This window comes from Artibeus jamaicensis, unplaced genomic scaffold (genome assembly GCF_021234435.1).
Source record: "Artibeus jamaicensis isolate MK-2021 breed Jamaican fruit bat unplaced genomic scaffold, CSHL_Jam_final scaffold_916, whole genome shotgun sequence".
Taxonomy (NCBI): Eukaryota; Metazoa; Chordata; class Mammalia; order Chiroptera; family Phyllostomidae; genus Artibeus; species Artibeus jamaicensis.
The window spans coordinates 20,340,908-20,359,715 of record NW_026522059.1 but is presented as its reverse complement, the minus strand read 5'-3'; the positions used below and the strand labels follow the sequence as shown (position 1 = coordinate 20,359,715).

General features: G+C 45.1%; 1 protein-coding gene across 9 annotated transcripts in view; it reads right to left on the bottom strand.

The window, feature by feature from the left end:
* Positions 1–5,469: 5,469 nt before the first annotated feature.
* Positions 5,470–18,808, bottom strand: part of SYBU (syntabulin) — a 69,521-nt gene continuing 56,182 nt past the window's right edge. For all 9 annotated transcript variants that reach the window (XM_037166921.2, XM_037166918.2, XM_053660851.1 and 6 more), the window contains 4 exons: positions 18,638–18,740; positions 11,902–12,105; positions 10,189–10,338; positions 5,470–8,724 (listed from right to left, as the gene is read on the bottom strand). In XM_037166921.2, coding sequence (XP_037022816.2) covers positions 7,620–8,724; positions 10,189–10,338; positions 11,902–12,105; positions 18,638–18,740 — 1,562 coding nt within the window. In that variant the 3' untranslated portion in view covers positions 5,470–7,619. The remainder of the gene's footprint in view (positions 8,725–10,188; positions 10,339–11,901; positions 12,106–18,637; positions 18,741–18,808) is intronic.

Genomic DNA, 18,808 nt, shown 5'->3' with positions numbered 1-18,808 from the left:
TAAGAAAGACACCGTTTATCACGAGCTCACACTATCTGGGGGCCTTTAATTATATCAGTGACTCCTTGCAATCCAGTGAGGTAAACATTGTCCTCATTATGTTTCCTTTTATAAGGAAACCAAAGCTTAGCAGGCAAGTGTGAACTAGGTTAGTGGGAAGAAAATCAGCAAGTTTTGGGAACAGGTTGTGTCAGTGGTCAAGCAGCATTCTGTGTGGACTGATAAGGGTGAGCTGCCAAAGTGCCTTTAGAATTCCCCCTTAAGTTTTTATGAACTCAGTGAAGTTACAGTAGGTAATACCCATTTGTGTTTTCTAAGAATTATTTAATGAATATGAAAGAAATTGGCTTCTATTTTCAGTAAATAACAACTATGTTTGAATGTCAATGCCATGTAATTATGTATTCCCAGTTCACTTGGGTCAGATATTATAATCAAGACAAAATGAGATGTGGTTTATATTCATACATTTGCATAGGCCAATTAGCCCACTTGATGGGGTCATAATGCTAATGAGGCCAAGGCCGCAGGTTTCATGGGTGTGCAGACCAGGGCTGTACCCAGAGACCTTCCTGCTACAAACTGCGGGTCTGACCTTGTCCAGTTATCTTTTTAACTGGTTCTGGATCTGGTTCAGAGAGTGATTGGCACAAAAAAAATTATCTCCATGCACAGAAAATTAAAAGGATATACTCTGAGTCAGTGGTATATTGGGAGAAATCGTTATGGTTTCTTCTTTCTAGGTCAGTTTTGGCTCATTGCAAGATACTAACTGCTTCCTATAATTGGTTTTACTTGCTAAAATATTCAGACCTTAATTTGAATCCTTAATTTATACAGCATTTCAGTTTCCAAATCTGTTGACTATTGTTGAGTAAAATGAGTGTATACCTATTTTACAGGGAAAATGACATCATCATTAGATATGTTGGCCCTGAAATAGGTTTTTTTAAGAGGAACTTTGACTCAATATTTATTGCAGTGGTAAGTAAAGTAAGGTGTGCATAAGAACACAGATCTATTTCAGTTGCCTCATTTAAAGTGCACAAGCGCCTTTTGAAGTTCTGCAATGCAACAGAACTTCCTAATTGCTTATCCCTCTTGGTTAGAAGCAACCCTTGTGGAATCAGCTTATACATGGGTGATCATTTTAAAACTTTTTTCCAGGTACTGCTTTAAATGGGAAATGTGAAAATTACTAAGACTGCTTTCATTTTTCACTTTCTTTCTACAACCAATAAGCAGAAAATAATGTGCTGGCTCAGAAGAACTGAAGGTCAGTTGAAAATGCCTGCACCTATTGTTTCCTGGAGAGAGCACGGAGGGCAATGCATTTCAGAAACTGTGAGCTGTTTGATTGGGAGGGAGGGCGGGAGGGGGGGAGGAAGGGAAGGAGGGAGGGAGGGAGGGCAGGTCTCCACGACTCCACGAACCATCAAGTCAGAGAAATAGTGCCATTGTCAATAGTTTTCATGTTCCAGCCTGTTACACTTGTAGCCTGGCAAACATTGAGTTTTTCAAAGTTATTTAAATAGCTTTGATCAGAAATGACGTATTCAGGGAGCAAGAGTGAAAACATCCCTGGGGTCAGGTCAGATAGGATCAGCACCCGGAGGAAATCCAGGGCCTCCAGGAGCAGAGTCCTGATGCCTGCCTGTCATAGTGTTCTCTAGGGGAGCCCTGGATGTGGGTTTTCGTCATCATTTTACTTCACCACCATCCCAGGTGCTATGCCATGTGACCTCTATTTACAGCGAGAGATCCTCTTCACAGTCCAACCACCAGAGCACTGACAAATGAAGTGCACTGAGGAAAGATGAGAAAACACTCCATTCAACCTTTGTTCAGGGCAGTAGAGGTTTGAGTCCTTTGGCATTACCCAGAGTACTATCTAGTCCAGCGATTAACTTTTTTCATCTCATGGCAGAAATAAACTGATTAGTAAAATTTTGCAGCACAGCAAAAAATACATTTTTGCCTATCTGACAAAATTAAGTATAATTTTGATTCACTACTATTGTTGTGTTGCATGTTGTCATTTATTAATTTGACAATCTAAGGGAAAAGAGGTCAGTGGCCCTGACTAAATAGTCAGGTTTGCATGTTTTAAAACTTCTTCTGCACACCTGTTGGAAACTGCTGCTCTCTTCCAAAGAACAGAGGGTCACCACACATGGTGTGGTTTTCAGCTTAAAAATATGAACTGGTTTTTAAGCTGAACTCAGAGGAGACCTTGGAACCACTACAGAGGATGAGAGGGAAGTGTGGGCAGGGCTCCAGGCCTGGTGCCCCTGTTCCCAAAACTTTTATATGTTTTATGTATTGGGCTTTTCATGTTGACTACATTTTTTGAAAGAGATACGCCTTTTACAAAACTTAAACACTACTGAAATATCCCAATAGTTTAACACAAACACTCCTCACATCTCTGAATTTTAAAGTTCTGTGCAAGCACTGTTATAACCATTAGTCCTCAAAGGCCTTGTGATTGAGGGGGATCCAGTAGTCACAGCGAAGCCTCACTTCCAGTGGTTAAAAAATAATGACCTGATATCAATTTGAATTACTCTGTTTGGACTTTCTAAATTTGGGGGGGAACAATTTGGAGTTTGTTGACATTCTTTCAAGCCTTTGTTGCTGAGCACTCTGCTGTGTTTAATCGCCTGGGTTACAGCTTCCTTCTGCACATGTTGCCGGGTAAGATGGGAAAAAAGTGGACTTTGTAAAAGTGCTCATGGAGCCAAGATGGAAGTCAGAAACTACCCCCAAGACTTTTAAAGTGAAACATCCTCAAATGAAAGACATATCAGACCCAACCACTACTTAGGCAGGGACTCTGATAAATGCAAATCACAGACTTCCTTTTTCTCCTGCCACAAATGTCAGAATCGCTTGGCATCTGCGTGCATTGCATTTTTCCCCCCTTTCTGAACAGCTCAACTTGGAAAGGTCAGCATATCCCTTTGGGAGTAATCTTTTCTTGCAAATTGGAATGTTTGCACACGTAACTGGAGGAAACGTTTAACATTTGCCTTGATGGGATAGTAGTTTGTTCAGTAGAGTGGAATTGTTCTTTTTCCATTTGTCTGCCAGTTTGTACATCACAGGCACCAAATTACGGGAAGCAACTTAGAAGCACTTCTTCTGTGGAATCAGGTCATCCTGTCCACAAAAGCAGCCAACGCCTTGGGCTTCCTAAAGGCAAGCTGTGCTCCACCTTTTATTTACTCTAAGGGACTCATTTTGTGAGAGACTTTTGGGAATGAAAGCAGTAGTTTTCCACAGCCTATACACACTGAAACGTTGGAGGAGGGTGAGGAGAGGAAAAGAAAAGTGAGTAACTGCTACAGGACCTCCTGGTTTATCCCTGCACAGATTTGTGTCAGTGTGGATAGAGTATGCAGTTAGCTTTGGTTTAAAGAAGGATGTGGGTCATTAAGACAATGAAGCAAGTTTCTATTCATGATCAGCAGCCTCCAATTTGATTATCAACATAAATATTTGTGGTTCATGGAGAATTCATCTTTCCAGAGCCCATCTTTCCATCCATTTTGCTTTGATGAAGAACAGAGCTGAATTTGTGTCATTAAATTCATTTCTGTAGCAACAAGTGGAGATCAAAACATCCCTTATAATTTTCCTTAAAGTAAAAATGCACTGATTTAGCAATGGCTCAAAATAAATACAAGGCGGGACTGTAAGGAAGATAACAGCATCTATGTACTGGTTTGGGCTGGACTACAGGAAGGGACCTGAGTCAGCACGGCTCATTATTTTGGGACAGTTCCGGTTATTCACCTCCCAAAATAGTTTCCTTTCCATTTCAGCCAAATCCCTGTACTGCTAAGTTCCAAGTGCCCATGAGTGTTCCAGTGGAAGCCATGGCCTTTCGGAGACAAACCACCTCTCTCATGCACATCTTTGGGCCCTACATCCCATTCCTTCTCATCTTAACGGCTTCCCTCCTTCAGTTCATCCTCTCTGCTAGGTCATCGATTTCTCTCCCTTCTTTGGCTCATTCACAAAGTATGTAAATGTGCTCTATCTCCTATCAATATTGCAAAATAAAGCAAAACCCTGTAATCCATCTCCCCTTATAACTACTACCCACTTCCCCACTCCCCTTTACAGTAAAACTTAACAAAAAATTAGCTACATACATGAATTTCTGCTTTCTCTTCTAGCCACTACCCACTCCCCCCAACAATCTGTCTTCCATCCCCATTTCTCCAAAGAAATTACCTTGACCATCAAGAAGGCTTTGTGGTCAAAGCCAGTGGACACGTATCTGTTCTAATATTACTCAACTTTGTTGCAGGATTTTAACACAGTTGATCAATCTACTCTGAAATCCCTTTCCCCCTTAATTTTCATAACACTACATTCACCTAGTTTACCTCCTATCTTTGGATGGCATTTTATCAGATTGTTTTGTTGGGTCTTCATCCTCTGTCTAAATGTGGAAGTGTCCCAGACTCAGTGTTTGGCCTTCTTTGCTTCTTTACACTCTCCCGGGATGACGTTGTGCATCCTATGGTTTCATCTAGTGTGTACATGCTGAAGAACCCCAGTTGATAGCACTCCCCTGACAACGCTCATGATTTTCCTATATATATAGACACATACACATGCACTTGGTATTTCCACACAGATGTTTAATAGACATCTCAAATTTATTTTCCCATACTTGTTTTCTTGATCTGTGTATGTTCTCAGTCAACGGCACCACCATTGATACAGGTGCTCAAGCTAAAAACCGGAGTCTTCCTTAAACCCTACCCCACACCTTCCCCATGTCTAGTCTATCAGCAACTCACAACAGCTCTATCTTCAAAGCTGTGACTTGTTATTCAAGGTAATCTCTATATCCACTCTCATCTCAAATCCTCGGTAATTACTCACCTGGTCAGTAATTACAATAGACCCCCACTAGTCCTTACTTCCTGCTGCTCCTGCCTGCTTAGTACAATGCGTTGGTGGGGGAGGAGGAGGAAACCAGATTATATCTCTGTTCTGTTTACAGTCCTTTAGTATTTCTCATTGCTCTGGGGATAAATTCGAACCAACCCTACCCTTGTTACGTGGCACCATATGAACTAGCTTCTTGTTCACCTTTCCAAACTCCCCCCACCCCCCACTCTGCTCCATCCACACTGGCCTTCTTGGCGGCTGCCCCTGTGAAATGTTGAGCTTTTTTCTGCCTCCTGGCTTTACATGTGTTCTTTTTGCAACATTTTATTTGCCATAGTTTCATGTGACTGGTTCTTTTTCATTCATCAGTGCTAATGTTATTTCTTTAGAGGTGTTCCTTTCCTTTCCCGTCACTTTTGGTTAAAAGCCCTAATTTATGTCCTTGGAAGCACTTACCGCTATCTATTGGGTTGGCCAAAAGGTCCATATGGTTTTTTCCATAAAATAGAAGACACGTTTCATTTTCACCAATAACTTTATCTATTTGGATATTTTGAGTATGTTGAGTATCTCCCACATGCTTTAAGATTCATTGATTTTTCTCAGTTAATATTTCAATTTGATCACCATTAATTTCAATTGGTTTACTTGACCATGGAGAAATGTCCAGTGAGAAATCTCCAGCATGAAACTTCACAAACCACACTTTATGAGTTTAATCAGTCACAGCACCTTTTCCATACACTGTGCAAATCTTTTTCCTTTGTTTTGCAGTTGTGTTTTTACCTTTCTTGAAATAAAGCTTAATATGCCAAAAATGGTGCATATTTCCTTCCATTTTCAATATTAAAATGGCCACACAAAAATTCATCAATTTTAATGCATGCTGTGACAGCCGTCATAATACAACCTAACAAAATTGTTTTGAATAAAGTTAAAGACAACTAAGAGCTACTAGAGCCAGCTTACATTAAAAATGAAAAACCAATTTTTGGCCAAGCCAATAAAATGATCTTGTTCATTTGTTGGCACTTTCTGTGTCTTTCACAGGCAGAATGTAAATTCCTTGAGGGAAGACACTGTCTCCTCCACTGCTGAAGACGAGCCCAGTAAAGTGCCTGGTATGTGAGCACCCAAAAAGAATTTGTTGGATGGATTACTTCATTCAACAGCCATTGCTAGAGCCCCTCCCAAGAGTATACATGCCACATACTCTTGTGAACAAAACAGAACACAGATTCCTACACCCGGAGAGCTAACGGGTTAGGGCGGAATGGGCAATAACCAGGACACAGTAGGTAAAAACTTAGTGTTATGTTTAAAGGTGATACGTGCTGTACGGAAGATGAGTTTCTGGGTGGGAACTTTGTATCTTCTCCAGGTTTCTGCCGTTTGTGTGCTAAAGCGGAAAAGGCATTTGCTTTGCAGATGCTGGGAATCCTGGCTGCTAGAGATGAACTAGGACATCCTGAGCAACCCGCCTCTGAGGCTCAGCTCCTTCTCTGTAAAGTAGAATAGTTAACCCACCTCACAAGACTGGTGTGAGGAATAAAGGAATACAGACAAAATGCTGTATCTCATCCCTTTCCAGCCACCCAACCTCACCCTGTTATTCCCAGGGGAGGGGGGGCTTATGGCACTAGCACACTCCCCCTCTCTGCACCCTTAACATGCTCTGGAAAAAATCAGCTCAACTTTCCCGAAAATATCCAACACATCCTTACGGAGTAACTATGTGGAAAAACAAGTGTATGGGTAATTTAAAAGCACACAAAGAACCAAAACTACTTTTACTCACAAACAATGCTTCTTAAAATTTAAAGTACGACATCCTCACCTCTGTTAAATAGTTATTTTCCCTCTTTCTCATTTCTTAAGGTAACCTCATTTTTATAGAGCCCTACTGATAACCATGGAAGGATCTGCTGCCCATTTAACCTTTGTTACCTACCAAAGTAAAACCTCAGAAGTAATTACTTTATAGCAGGATAAAACATTCATTTAACTGGAAACACTAATCTTTATTTTCATCATGCTGAAGTGTGTGGTTACAAATAGTTCCCAAGAAAACACTATATATAATAAGCAAAAAATAAGTTAATACATTGTAAACTTACATACAGTTTCATCAATTAACAGGTTTAAGAACAAACAAGCCATTTTAAGACTTCGGAGCTACATTTAGTAGAAAACTGCAAACACTCAAATCTGATCAACCCCAAGTAAGACACTAAAGGACTAGTGAAGACGTCTTCAACCCAGTGACACAAATACGTGTTTGTTTTTGGTTACAGTCCCCTGCTGTGCACAAGACCATTGGAATGCTGGGACTATCACACATTTGAAAACGGCACAAAGCAAAGCAAGGAGATAACATGCCAGCCTTACAGAAGCTGTCTGGAAAGTGCAAACTTTGCATTTTCTCATCCTGAACCACTAGGGAAAGAACGGGAACCTCGGACGACACGGCAGGGTCACGAGCATGCTTTCTACACCCCACGGGTAGGACATTTACTTGAATCAGGTCTCCATGCCTTTGAAGATACCTCGGGTCCTCGACAGTGAACAGGCTTCAACTAAATATAGTGCAAATCAAATACCGAGGAGCAACACGACAGAACAGAGACCGCCCTAGGTCGACCTGCTGTTTCTCCACCTGGCACCACACCACACGGGACAGATTGGCACACGGGAACAACCACTTCTAACTAGGTTTTGATATGAAAGGCGGTGCGGCGCAGCGAATGCAGGGCCACCACGCAGCAGCCCCGGAGCAAGGCGCCGATGTTATAGACGGGATCTGTCCCCCCTCTCTGAGTACTGAATGCCCACAGCACGGTGGGGACCACGGGGGCAGCCACAGCCAGGAGATCCACCAGGAAACTGTGGCTCCAGTATTGCTGCCCCACGGTCCCTGGGGCCCGCGGGATGATGCTGTCCGACCCTTCCTCTGCGGTGCCTGCAAAATCCAGCTCTCGCATGAGGCGGTTTGCATGAGCTTCCAGATCCACCGTGGTGTATGGGGTCTCCACGGGAGACAAAAGGATGGCTGAGTTTGGATTCCTTGGGGTTAAATCAACCACTAACGCAGAGAGGGACTCCAGGAAGCTCCCTGTGGAATCGGCCGTGGACTCATCGGGGGATGCTGAGCTGGAGGGGTAGGGGTCCTGGAGCTGGAGCACGTACTGGACCAGCTCCGAGACTGCAGGGCTGTAGGGAACCACGTCGGTCTGCACGGCCCGCTCCACCGTCAGGATGCCCTTCTCCGGCCCCACCGCCAGGGGGAGGCCCTCCGGCACCTTCGCCCCCACCGGGGAGTGGAGAAGCTCCAGGTGGCCAGCCTCGGTGGTGGTGGCCGTCACCAGCTCATCCAACGAATCTGTGCCATCAGCCACGCTCTCACCCGCCAGCAGCTCGCTGTCGGCCCCTTCCTCTGTGACCTGCCCTTCCAGCGACAGCTCCCCTGCCATCTTGCCAAAAGTGGTGTTTCGGGCGAAGCTCTTCTCTGGGGAATCACACGGGAGGTCCAGACAGAGCTCGTCCGGTAGGGAGCCGCTGTGCGCCATCTCCATGCTCTGAAGGAGGGACTCCAGCTTCTTGTTTTGAATGTTTATGTCCACGAAGTATTTCTGAATGCCTTTATCTTTATCGGCCAGGCTGCTCCTCATGGTTTCGATGACCTGCTTGAGCTGTTTGATCTCTTTCCTGGCTTCCTTGAGGGCCAGCTGGGCCTCCACGCGGTGGCACTCTTCTTCAATCCAGTCCTCCCTCATCCGGGCCAGCTGGGACTTCAGCTCCACAATTTCCGTTTCCCTGGAGTGAGAAGACCAGCAAGGCTGAGAAACGGGTCAACCCGGAGCCAGGTGGCAAGCAGTTCTGACCTGCGGCCAAGAGCCCACGCTCTTCCCCTCGAAACCCAGAGGCTAAATCGGTTTTGACATTTCTCTCTTTTGCAGGTATTAGCCACGAATGCACACACCCCACAATTGGAAAATGGCTTAAGTAATCATAGTAGAAACAGAATAAAAAACACTACTATTTTTTTAGTGCTTACTACATGTCACCACTGCATTAAGTACTTTATGAGCATTATACTCTATTTAATACTTAATATTTAAAATTTATTATTAGGACACACTAGAGTCTCTTAGCTTTATTGCCATCGCTTTCCCTTCCATACACCCAGACTTTGTGGAAGCAAAGTCCACTCCTCTTTTAATCACCTATCTAAGAAGGCAGAATTGACCTGGCCATATTCCAATGATAACTTTGAAAAAATAAGTCATATGATGATACATACAGCAAGGACTTTGTGCAACATTAATTACTCAATCTCCTCTTAGGTAAGAGGATATTTGAACCATCCTACACTGAAGAGGATATATCTTATTTTCTTAGGCCCTTCACAGGATTCTATTTCAAGATCTTAGCTGAAAATTTCTTCCTTACATATAATTTCTTCCTTACATATAATTTCTTCCTATGTCCTCAATATTCTCAGTGGCTATGAAGACCAGGTGGTCAGGATCCTCCTATGTAGTTAGAGATGTGAGTATCACTGCTTTAAGTGTGGGCTTGAACTTTCTCCAGGTTCACTGCCTTCACACCTCCCTCCCGTGAGTGCTCGAGCCCTCCCATGGTCTCCTCACATCCCAAAGCAAAGATTTCCGCAAAGTATGGTCTGACTCACAGCAGCCTTAGCTGGGGTTCATGGCTACCCTGGCCAGAGCTCTGCTCCGCCGTCCTAAAGTGTTCCAGGGAAAACCATCCAGCAGAGAATTGGGGCTGCTCCAAGACGTCAAAGGTCTTTTCTCTCCGAGATAAGATCTCTTAAGCATGGGGCTGCTTTGTTTTGTTTTGTTTTGAACCTTAACACTTGGCCAAGAATAACGAACCTCTTCCTTCAGCACAGAAATAACTTGCAGGAATCCCAGCGCACATGGCCAGCCCTTCTCTTACAGAAACAGAGCTTAATGGGCTCGCTGTGTGTGACCCATTCTGCGGGAAGTGTGGCTTTTCGTCTCAGTGTTCCTGCCATTTAGAAGTCGTCAGGCACACACCCAGCTCCTCACGTCACAGCTGCACACACCCAGAAAAAGCAGGCGGTTCCTCTAACCTTGGGACAGGGTCCCCTCAACTCCTGATTTATGGACTATGACAAAAAGGAAGTAAAATCACATTTCTTCTTTTCTATCTTTCTAGAGAGTGGTTTCCCGTTTCATCTTGTAGGAAAAACAAACTGTCCTAAACCACCCTGTGCCGGGCCTGTGGGTTCACCTCTCATGGAGCCGGCGCTCAGATTCCTTCAGCTTCGTCTTCAGGTGTCTCACTGTCACCTCTTTCTGCTGCAGAGGAGTCAGGTACTGCTCTGGATTTGGGGGCTTGACACCATGGTTTTCGCCACAGGACATGTACCTCCCGGACCGCCTGGAAGAGCACAAGTCACGACATGTTACTCTTTGCCCATTTCCTTTTGGGTGAAAAGTTAAAGCGCAGAGAATAGCTTGAGAAGAAATGGCAGCTGTGTGCTGGGGTCTTAAACCTCAGTCACATGTGACCTCGCTGTGCAAGGGGACGGTAACACACCTGCCAGTCTTAGGATGTTCATTACTTGGAAAATCGGGGTGCTGTTTGAGGAGGGTGACAGGGGACAGGGAGGATTCTCTGTGGCTTCCTAAAGATCTCATACAGAATAGGGTGCAATTGCCCATGGCCCGCCTGTCGCTTCAGAGTAACGTGCTGCTGTATGAAAGGACAATGAGTGAGGCAGGGAGGGAAGGGAGCAAGATGACCTCACTTTCCACACAGTGTGCCCCTAAGATCCTGACTGTTACTTGCTGAATTCAAATTGTTCTGGAACCAGTCCCTGGAGTGAGTGTGCTGATTCTGCGGAGAGTTTCCTTCTGCCGAGAAGGAGGCTACACCACTCTCACCAGAGTGTGCTTTGTGAGAGAGGTGCCCCGTGTTCTAAAACACCCCCACCCCCACCGCAGCTGGAATCGGCCCTTCTCAGGCCTGACCAGGAGCCGGGCTGCCCCCTGTGAGGGCTGACTGATGGAACAGGACGCCCAGAGAAGAGGACTGAAGGAGGACGGCTGGCAGCCGCTGCGCTGACTCTGGACCCAGCCCAAGCCGCTGCACTCCCCTGCGCCTGCAGTCCTTCCAAATGGTCCGAGTCCAGTTCCCAGTTCCCCAGTCGTCCAGTCGGGGCCCATTTGGATGTGCAGTTCCTTCTTTCTCCCTCTCCACTCCCCCCCCCCAGGACTAACTCACTCCTTACTTGACCTTCAAGTCTCATTTCCATTCCACTTTCTCAGTGAGGCCTCCTCTGATCCCTCCAGACTGCAGACGGACCCCCTGGACGCCTTTTACATGCGCATATACTGGCAGAATAATGGGAGCTGGAGTTTTTAAAATTTGATTAGCTGATTAATTTTAGAGGGAGAGGAAGAGAGAGTGATTTGTTTTTCCACTTATTATGCACACATTGGTTGTTGACTCTTATACATTCCCTAACTGGAGACGAAACCCACACTTGGCACATTGGGACGACGCTCTAACCAACTGAGCATCCCGGCCAGGGCATCTTACTGCGTTTTTGCTATTGGATGAGTAGGGTCCTTCTTATCCTCTGGGTGGCAAGCACGGAGCCTGTCTCTGTTGTTCACTGCTCTGCTCCCAGCACCGCACACAGTACCTGGCACAACGTGGCAGGCACTCCACACATGGCTGGTGTTCGAATGCACACAATGATTCCATTTTCCCTCCCTGTCCGGTCACTACTTGGACTGCTGAAACGGATAAAGGATTGCGGCTCGTGTTCTTTCTGTAGCAACCCTTACCCAATTAGCTGAGTGTGGAGAGAGAAGTGTCTTATTGCAGAATAAGGCAGCGAATCAAGAGTTGCACAAGCTTTTTTTTTTTAAAGAACACGTACCACGTTGGACAAACTAGGAACCATGAACCGAAGGAGGATCCGTGCAGACTCACCTCATGATTGGGCTGCAGTCACTTCCTTTGCAGGAGCCTGAGTTGCTGCTGCTGGGCGAAGAAGGCGCATAGCTGGGGTGGGTGTTCACAGGACTCAGCTGACTCCCGCACAGCATGGACAGCAGGTCCTTTTCCCGCGGGGATGGCGGGCTGTTGCTGGACTTGTGGGATGAAGTTCCATTACTCCGCCCATGGGGACCTCGACTGGGGAAAAGCATGAGACGGTGTTAACCCCCTCGGGCCTACTGGTGCCCATGTGAATGCTGCACTCCTTAGAGCTCGTCGGCACCGAGGGAATCCAACTTAGAGTGTGGAAACAGGCACTACCTTCACTAGTGCAAACTGCCCTCTCCCTGCCTTCCCGCCTGCCCGACACTTCCTCCCCTGTGCCGTGGCACAGGTAGTCTCTCCCCTGCTGCCCTTTTCAGTGGTCTCTGACCGCAGAGCTTGTTTTGGATTAAACCCAGCTGCCTGCTAGGAACACAAACCATGTAAATATTGACTTGGTTCAAGTTCATTTTGGAGGCTGTTTTGAAGATGTGGTTTTTGTTCCAGGGCACCTGTTTCAGCTTTAAAATAGTTGTGTTTGGTTCGTGTTGGGGTAAGAAAATTGGGGCGGTTCATTCGGAAGATGGGGGGAAAGGGGGTTACCTATAAAGAAGAAGGAGAAAATAGGGCAGATAAACATAGCCCACATAAATGCGCTGAGTTCATAATTTTAACTGCCTATTTTTCCCCTCCCCAATAACTTAGTACAACCTTTATCATTTAACTGCTGAAATGTTGTAACAGCCCTCTTCATTCCCTGGTCTCTTGTCTTGTCCCCTCTAGCAAGAGGCTGACCCTGTGGCTGGAGCGGCCTTTCTAAAATGGAATTTGAAGGTCACTGCCCTCCCCAAGGCCATTCGCTGACTCCCCACTGCCTCCAGAACAAAGGGCAAACTCCTTGCCAGGCTCACAAGGTCCCACTGCCCCGCCCACCCTCTGCCACTTCCCCTCCTCCCTCCATTCCAGCCTTCCAAAGGACTTAGTTTCCTGCTGATTCATGCTCCCCATCATCTTTATATATGTATGTGTGTGTATATGATTTATATATATATAAATGGTTTAAATCATATATATGTGTATATATATATATATATATATATATATATATATAATTTACTTTATTTATGTTCAGAGAGAGCGGAAGGGAGGGAGAAAGAGAGGGAGACAAACATCAATGTGTGGTTGCCTCTCACATATCCCCTACTGGGGTTCTGGCCCACAACCCAGGCATGTGCTCAGACTGGGAATCACACCAGCGACCCTTTGGTTTACAGGTTGGCACTCAATCCACTGAGCCACACCAGCCAGGGCTTTTTTATATATGTTTAAACTTCTCATTTCCTCTGCCTAGAATACTCTCCTTCTAATACTCTCCTACCCTAAGCCTCAGGATTCCTCCTACTTCCAAACTGATAGGAACCTTACTCCAAGCAGCCTTCTCTGGATCCCCCCTTCCCCTGGCTAGTGCAGGTGCTACTTCTTGATGCTCCCTAATACCCTGTGCAAACCTCCATCGTGGAACTGACCGCACGGCATCACCACTGCAGACTTGCTTGTCTTTTCCGCTAGACTAGGGCATGCCAAGGGCAGGACCAGAGCCTCGTCTTTTATTTCCCCGCCACTGTCTGGCACGTGCCAGGTGCTCCTCAATGACTGACAACCGAGTAAACTGGGTTTATGTCCTGGCACTGCCACTTCCTAGGAACTTAGGCAAGTAAGCCACTTAATAGAAGGGGACCTATAATAACTTATTCTGTCTTCCTTGCAGAGTTGAATGCGTTTGAGTGCATTCGATAAGCTGGTAAGGGCAACTGAACTGTAGGGTGTGATATTATAGAATAAACTTGTTTGGGCCTCCCTGTTCATCTAGTTCCACGGGAAGCATTTTGAGAATGTCGAGATTACTTAAACAGGATAACCGTTCTGTGTCAGGAAGATTACTTGATGACATTACAAGAAAACAACAGGGAACAAGATACCTTTCACGGACGGAGCAGCCCTGCTTTCTGACTATCCCACCCTTGCCGTTCTAATCACAGCTGCATCCAGCGGACACGCATCTCAATGAGAAACGTGTGTCAGTGGGAATGTGAGAGCACATGTGGGCATACTTGGCCCCGTGACCACAATTACTTGTTTAAAATCAAATACAATTTCAACCAGCCGTCAACCCAGTAAATCACACATAAATGAAACATCACCACATTTGAAAGTTAAAAAAGTTCTTTCCTTTTGAAATCATCCAAATGGCCTCTGCCTCCATTTCATGAATAGGGGACACTTTATACAGAACAGATGGGCTGATGGCTTTGTGACAAACCGACGTGAGCAGCCCAGGGGTGGGAGGCCTTAAAGGAGCTGAAAAGAACATGTATCTGGCTTGGATTTGCCTCTCCATGCTGTGCAGCTACATCTGGCACCAACTGACCTGTTTCTTAATGTGGCTGTGGGAAGTCTGGAGGATTACCCAGTGTGCAAGAGAAAGCAAAGGACTACCCCTGATTTCACCTGGGGGATTCTGTTCCAAGTTCACATTCACCGAGGACCTTCTGTGACCCCACCCCTATTCCCGATGCTTCATGAACATTGTTTCTTGTAATTCTGACCATCATGCTATCTAGCTGGTACAATTATTGCCTCTTTTTCTTGTTATGCTGAAGTACTCATTCAGTTAAGTAACTGAGGCCCAGGGGGTAAACAAGAGAAAAACTGGCCCAAGGACACACAGATGAACTGGGAAGGAAATGCAGGTCTTTTAATTCTACAGAAATGTCTCCTACTTTACACAAGTGGACTGTACTCTTTTGGGTTTATAAACAGGTATATTAGGTACTGGCTTTGTATGTGGTTATTACCTAAAGAATTCGCCACTGACTTCTTTAGCGGGGCATGTGTTCTAAGATACAAGTAAACTTAGATGAGGATTTTGTAAGAACTCATCTGCTCTACAGGATAAAGCAAAAACTATTAAGCTATGAAACATTACTAAAGTACAATAAAATCTTCAAATATATTTTCAGGAATGAATTATTAGACTGTTTGGAATAGCTTTGACAAAAGCATCTACAAGCTTAAAAATATCTGTTATGTTCCTTGCATTTAATTTAGTTCCACAGCTAACATGCATGGGCAGAAAGTCGTCATGGTTGATGATAAAATGTTTTTGAAGGAGAAGCAGGGATTCCCTATTAGTCAGAGCTGTGAACAGGCAAACCCAACACTGCCCTCCTTAGCTCGTCCACAATCCCCTGATTTGGTGGACGAGAGAGGAGATAGAGTTCTGCTGCCCCCCCACCACCCCATTCCTGCAAACATGAAGACGATAACTAGAAAGTGAGAGAAAGGAAGATGTGAAGAGCAAACTTCAGAAGGAGCCCAGGTGAATCTCTATTCCCCAGCCACTATCCTTTACTCCAGGTAACATTCTTACAACACCATCATCATTACCATGATCATTGTTATGAGCTGAATCATGTGCTCCCCAAATTCGTAGGCTGAAGCCCTAACCACCCAGTACCTAAGAATGTAACATATGAAAACAGGGCTTTCAAAAAGCTAATGGAGTTAAAATGAGGCTGCTAGGGTAAGGCTCTAATCCAACTTGACTAGTTTCTTAAAAGAGGAGATTTGAACACAGACAGAGGAAAGTACTGGTGAAGATGGCCATGTACAAGCTAAGGAGAGAGAGCTCAGAAGAAGCCAATTCTGCTGACACCTTGGTCTCAGACTAACAGGCTCTAAAAGTGTGGGAAAGTAATCTGCTGCTGTTTAAGTCACCTAGTCTGCGGTGCTTTGTTAGGGCAGCCCTAGCAAACCAGTACGATAATCATCGCCATAATCACCAGCAACAGCAACAGCAGCCTGAGCGAGATGCCATTACTGCCCCATTTTCCAGAAGAGGAAACTGAGCCTTGGGCTCCAGGTCATGCCCCTCATAAACAGCGACACGGAACTCAGGTCCGGGGCTCTTGACTCTAAATCTCAAGCTGTTTTCTCCCTTCTCACTTCTGTCTGCCTCTGACAAGGTTCTAGTTTAAGAAAGAGACTTCCTCAGAAATATGAGCAGAGTTGGCCTTCTAGAAGGAGAGATCATTTGTAAATCTCTAATGTTTTGTTTTTAAAATCACCTATTAAAATTATTCTCACCAACATCACCTGTTCCTCATTTCTCCCACTGCCCTTTATCAAATGTTCCCATCACCCTTCCTCTCATGGGCTAATTCTCCACAGAGAAAATTCCTGTATCACAGGAGGAAGGAGCCAATTAAAAAGGTCACGAGCTATTACAGACTTTGGCATTAACATTAGCCCATCTACGGGAGCTGTCCTCGATGAACAGTCCTATGGAACATGAAGATTGCATGAAATGCCTGAGCTATATCATCATAGAAATCTACGCATGGTGCTCTGTGCTCAGATCACATAAAAAAAAAAGTGAGGACAGTGGATAGAACGTCACCTATTTCAATTTCCCATCTATTAAGCATATATTTTATTTGCAAATATTTGTCTATTTCATGTTTAACACATCAATTTTCAATCACTTAGACAAATCATGAAGTCCAGATTTGAATATTTTCTCTAAGTCACTCAGTACTATTGACATTACCTTCGAATTTAATCACAAACACAAATTCCTTTGAAATGCTTAATAAAATTGTCTTTTTTCTTCATGTCATTTTTTCCCTCTCTGTTCACTGATACCTTGCACCAGGGGTACATGTTACTTTCTTGAATGGATTAGATAAGTGGTTTGTTCTCAGAGCAAGCCACATCTGATTTATACAAAGAATGTTTATATTCATGTCCTCTGATCCCAGACACACTTTGTTTCCAAAATAGATGGTATTTGGGAACCGAATAATTGTGCTTTTTCACTGTGGACTTCACTCTTTTGTTGCAGGTTTGTCTGGCTTCAGCTTTGTTTTTTAATAAACTCAACACTGTGGGTCTCAGGTCCCTTTGTAAACATCAGCCAAAGCCTCTGCCTACCCAGGGGGAATGAGAAATGCTTGCTGACTGCTGGAAATGCCAGATTTTAGAAATGAGACAGTTTTTATCCAGTAAGGGACCTTAAAAAATCACATAGTCCAACCCCTTCTATACAAATTTGGACGCTGTGGCACAGGAGAGTTAAATGACTTCCCCGCAGTCCAAAGACAAATCATTCCCAAGTGTGCTGTGGTTCATCCATCGCTTTGTTCAGGTCTCTGCTCTGAGCTTACCCCTGGCAGAGGTGTCCTGGAACCAGCCTATCTAAAATACACCGCACACCCCATTACTCTCCTATACTGTTCCCTGCATGTTTGAAAAATCATTGCATCATTTATGTGCTTACTGTCCTTCCCTGCTAGAAGGAGTATAGTTTCCATGGCGTTTTGTTTACTGCCATCTCTCCAGAACACACCTCACAGCAGACACTCAACAAATACTTGTTGAATAAGCTGCTAATGGTGGCAGAGAATTCTGAACCACAGAATGTGGACAGAGGCTCCCATTTCCCCCGTCTTCTCTCTCCCCAATCCAAATAGCATCCATGGAGACCCTGGTTGATGCTTACTATGCTCCAAGCACTGACCTCACACTTTACCTGTTCGAACCAATGAATCCTAATAATAAACCCTACAAGGTGGGTAGGGCTATAGCCCTATCTTTGGACAATTACTAAAATAATTCTTATTTATTTTTAAAATTACATTTTATTGATTATGCTATTATAGTTGTCTCAATTTTTTTCCCCTTTGCCCCCCTCCACCCAGCACCCCCCACTCCCTCTGGCAATTTCCCCATCATTGTTTATGTCCACGGGGGGGTGAGTGTAAGTTCTTTGGCTACTCCATTTCCAATACTGTAATTTACATCCCCGTGGCTATTCAGTAACTACCGAAGGTACTTCTTAATCCCCTCACCTCTTCACCCGTTCCTCCACAGCCCCCTACAACCTGGCAACCATCAAAACGCTCTCTGTATCCATAATTCTGTCTCTGTTCTTCTTTGCTTAGCTTGTTTTTTAGATTCCATTGTTGATAGATATGTAGTTATTGCCATTTTGTTGTTCACAGTTTTGATCTTCTGTTTTACAGATCAGATAACTGAGGCACAGAGAAGTTAAGCAACTTGCTCAGGGCTACACAGCCTGTGGGTGAAGCCGGCTTTCAAACCCAGGCAGCCTGGCTCCACAGCCCACACACTCAGCTCTTTTGCTGTGTTGCCTCTTTCAGTGGTGGCCGCTCATGCCTCTGAGCTTGATACTTCCTTCACCCCTTCCCCAAGGGAATTTGGGGTGCCCAGAGGGTCACTTATACTTCTTTCATGCAGATTTAAAAAAAAAAGAAGCAGAAAGAAAGGGTGAAATCAGAGTCTTCACAGCTAAAAGTCAACAGAGACAGGGGAGGGAGGTGAGACATGGGCGACCAGCCTCATACCCAGGTGAGCACACGGGGGAGTGAGGAAGAGAAAGGGGAGTGGACAGAGAGCCAGGGGCTGCATGAGAGATGACACAGGCCATGCCATGTGACCACAGGAGGACTGGTGAAGAACGCGGATTTCAAACCACTAGGAAACAAGCAAAAGTCACTCACTGGATAATAACACAATACAAGTGGGCAGTCATGTGGGTGGCTCTAGAGAAGCATCAAGTGCAGGGGAAAAGCACTTTAATAACTAGCGAGCAGGAGACATCGCCTACTTGCGTGAGGAAGAGGAGCGCTTGCTTCCCGCGGCAGACATGTGGACCTCGGGAGCGGAAATGCTGCCGGTGCTGCTGGAGGAGCTGAAGTCGGCTTCACTACCTGCAAAACAACAGGGGAGGCAGACGGTGAAGGGAAGGAAACTGAGAACACACCGGCCAGACCCCTGC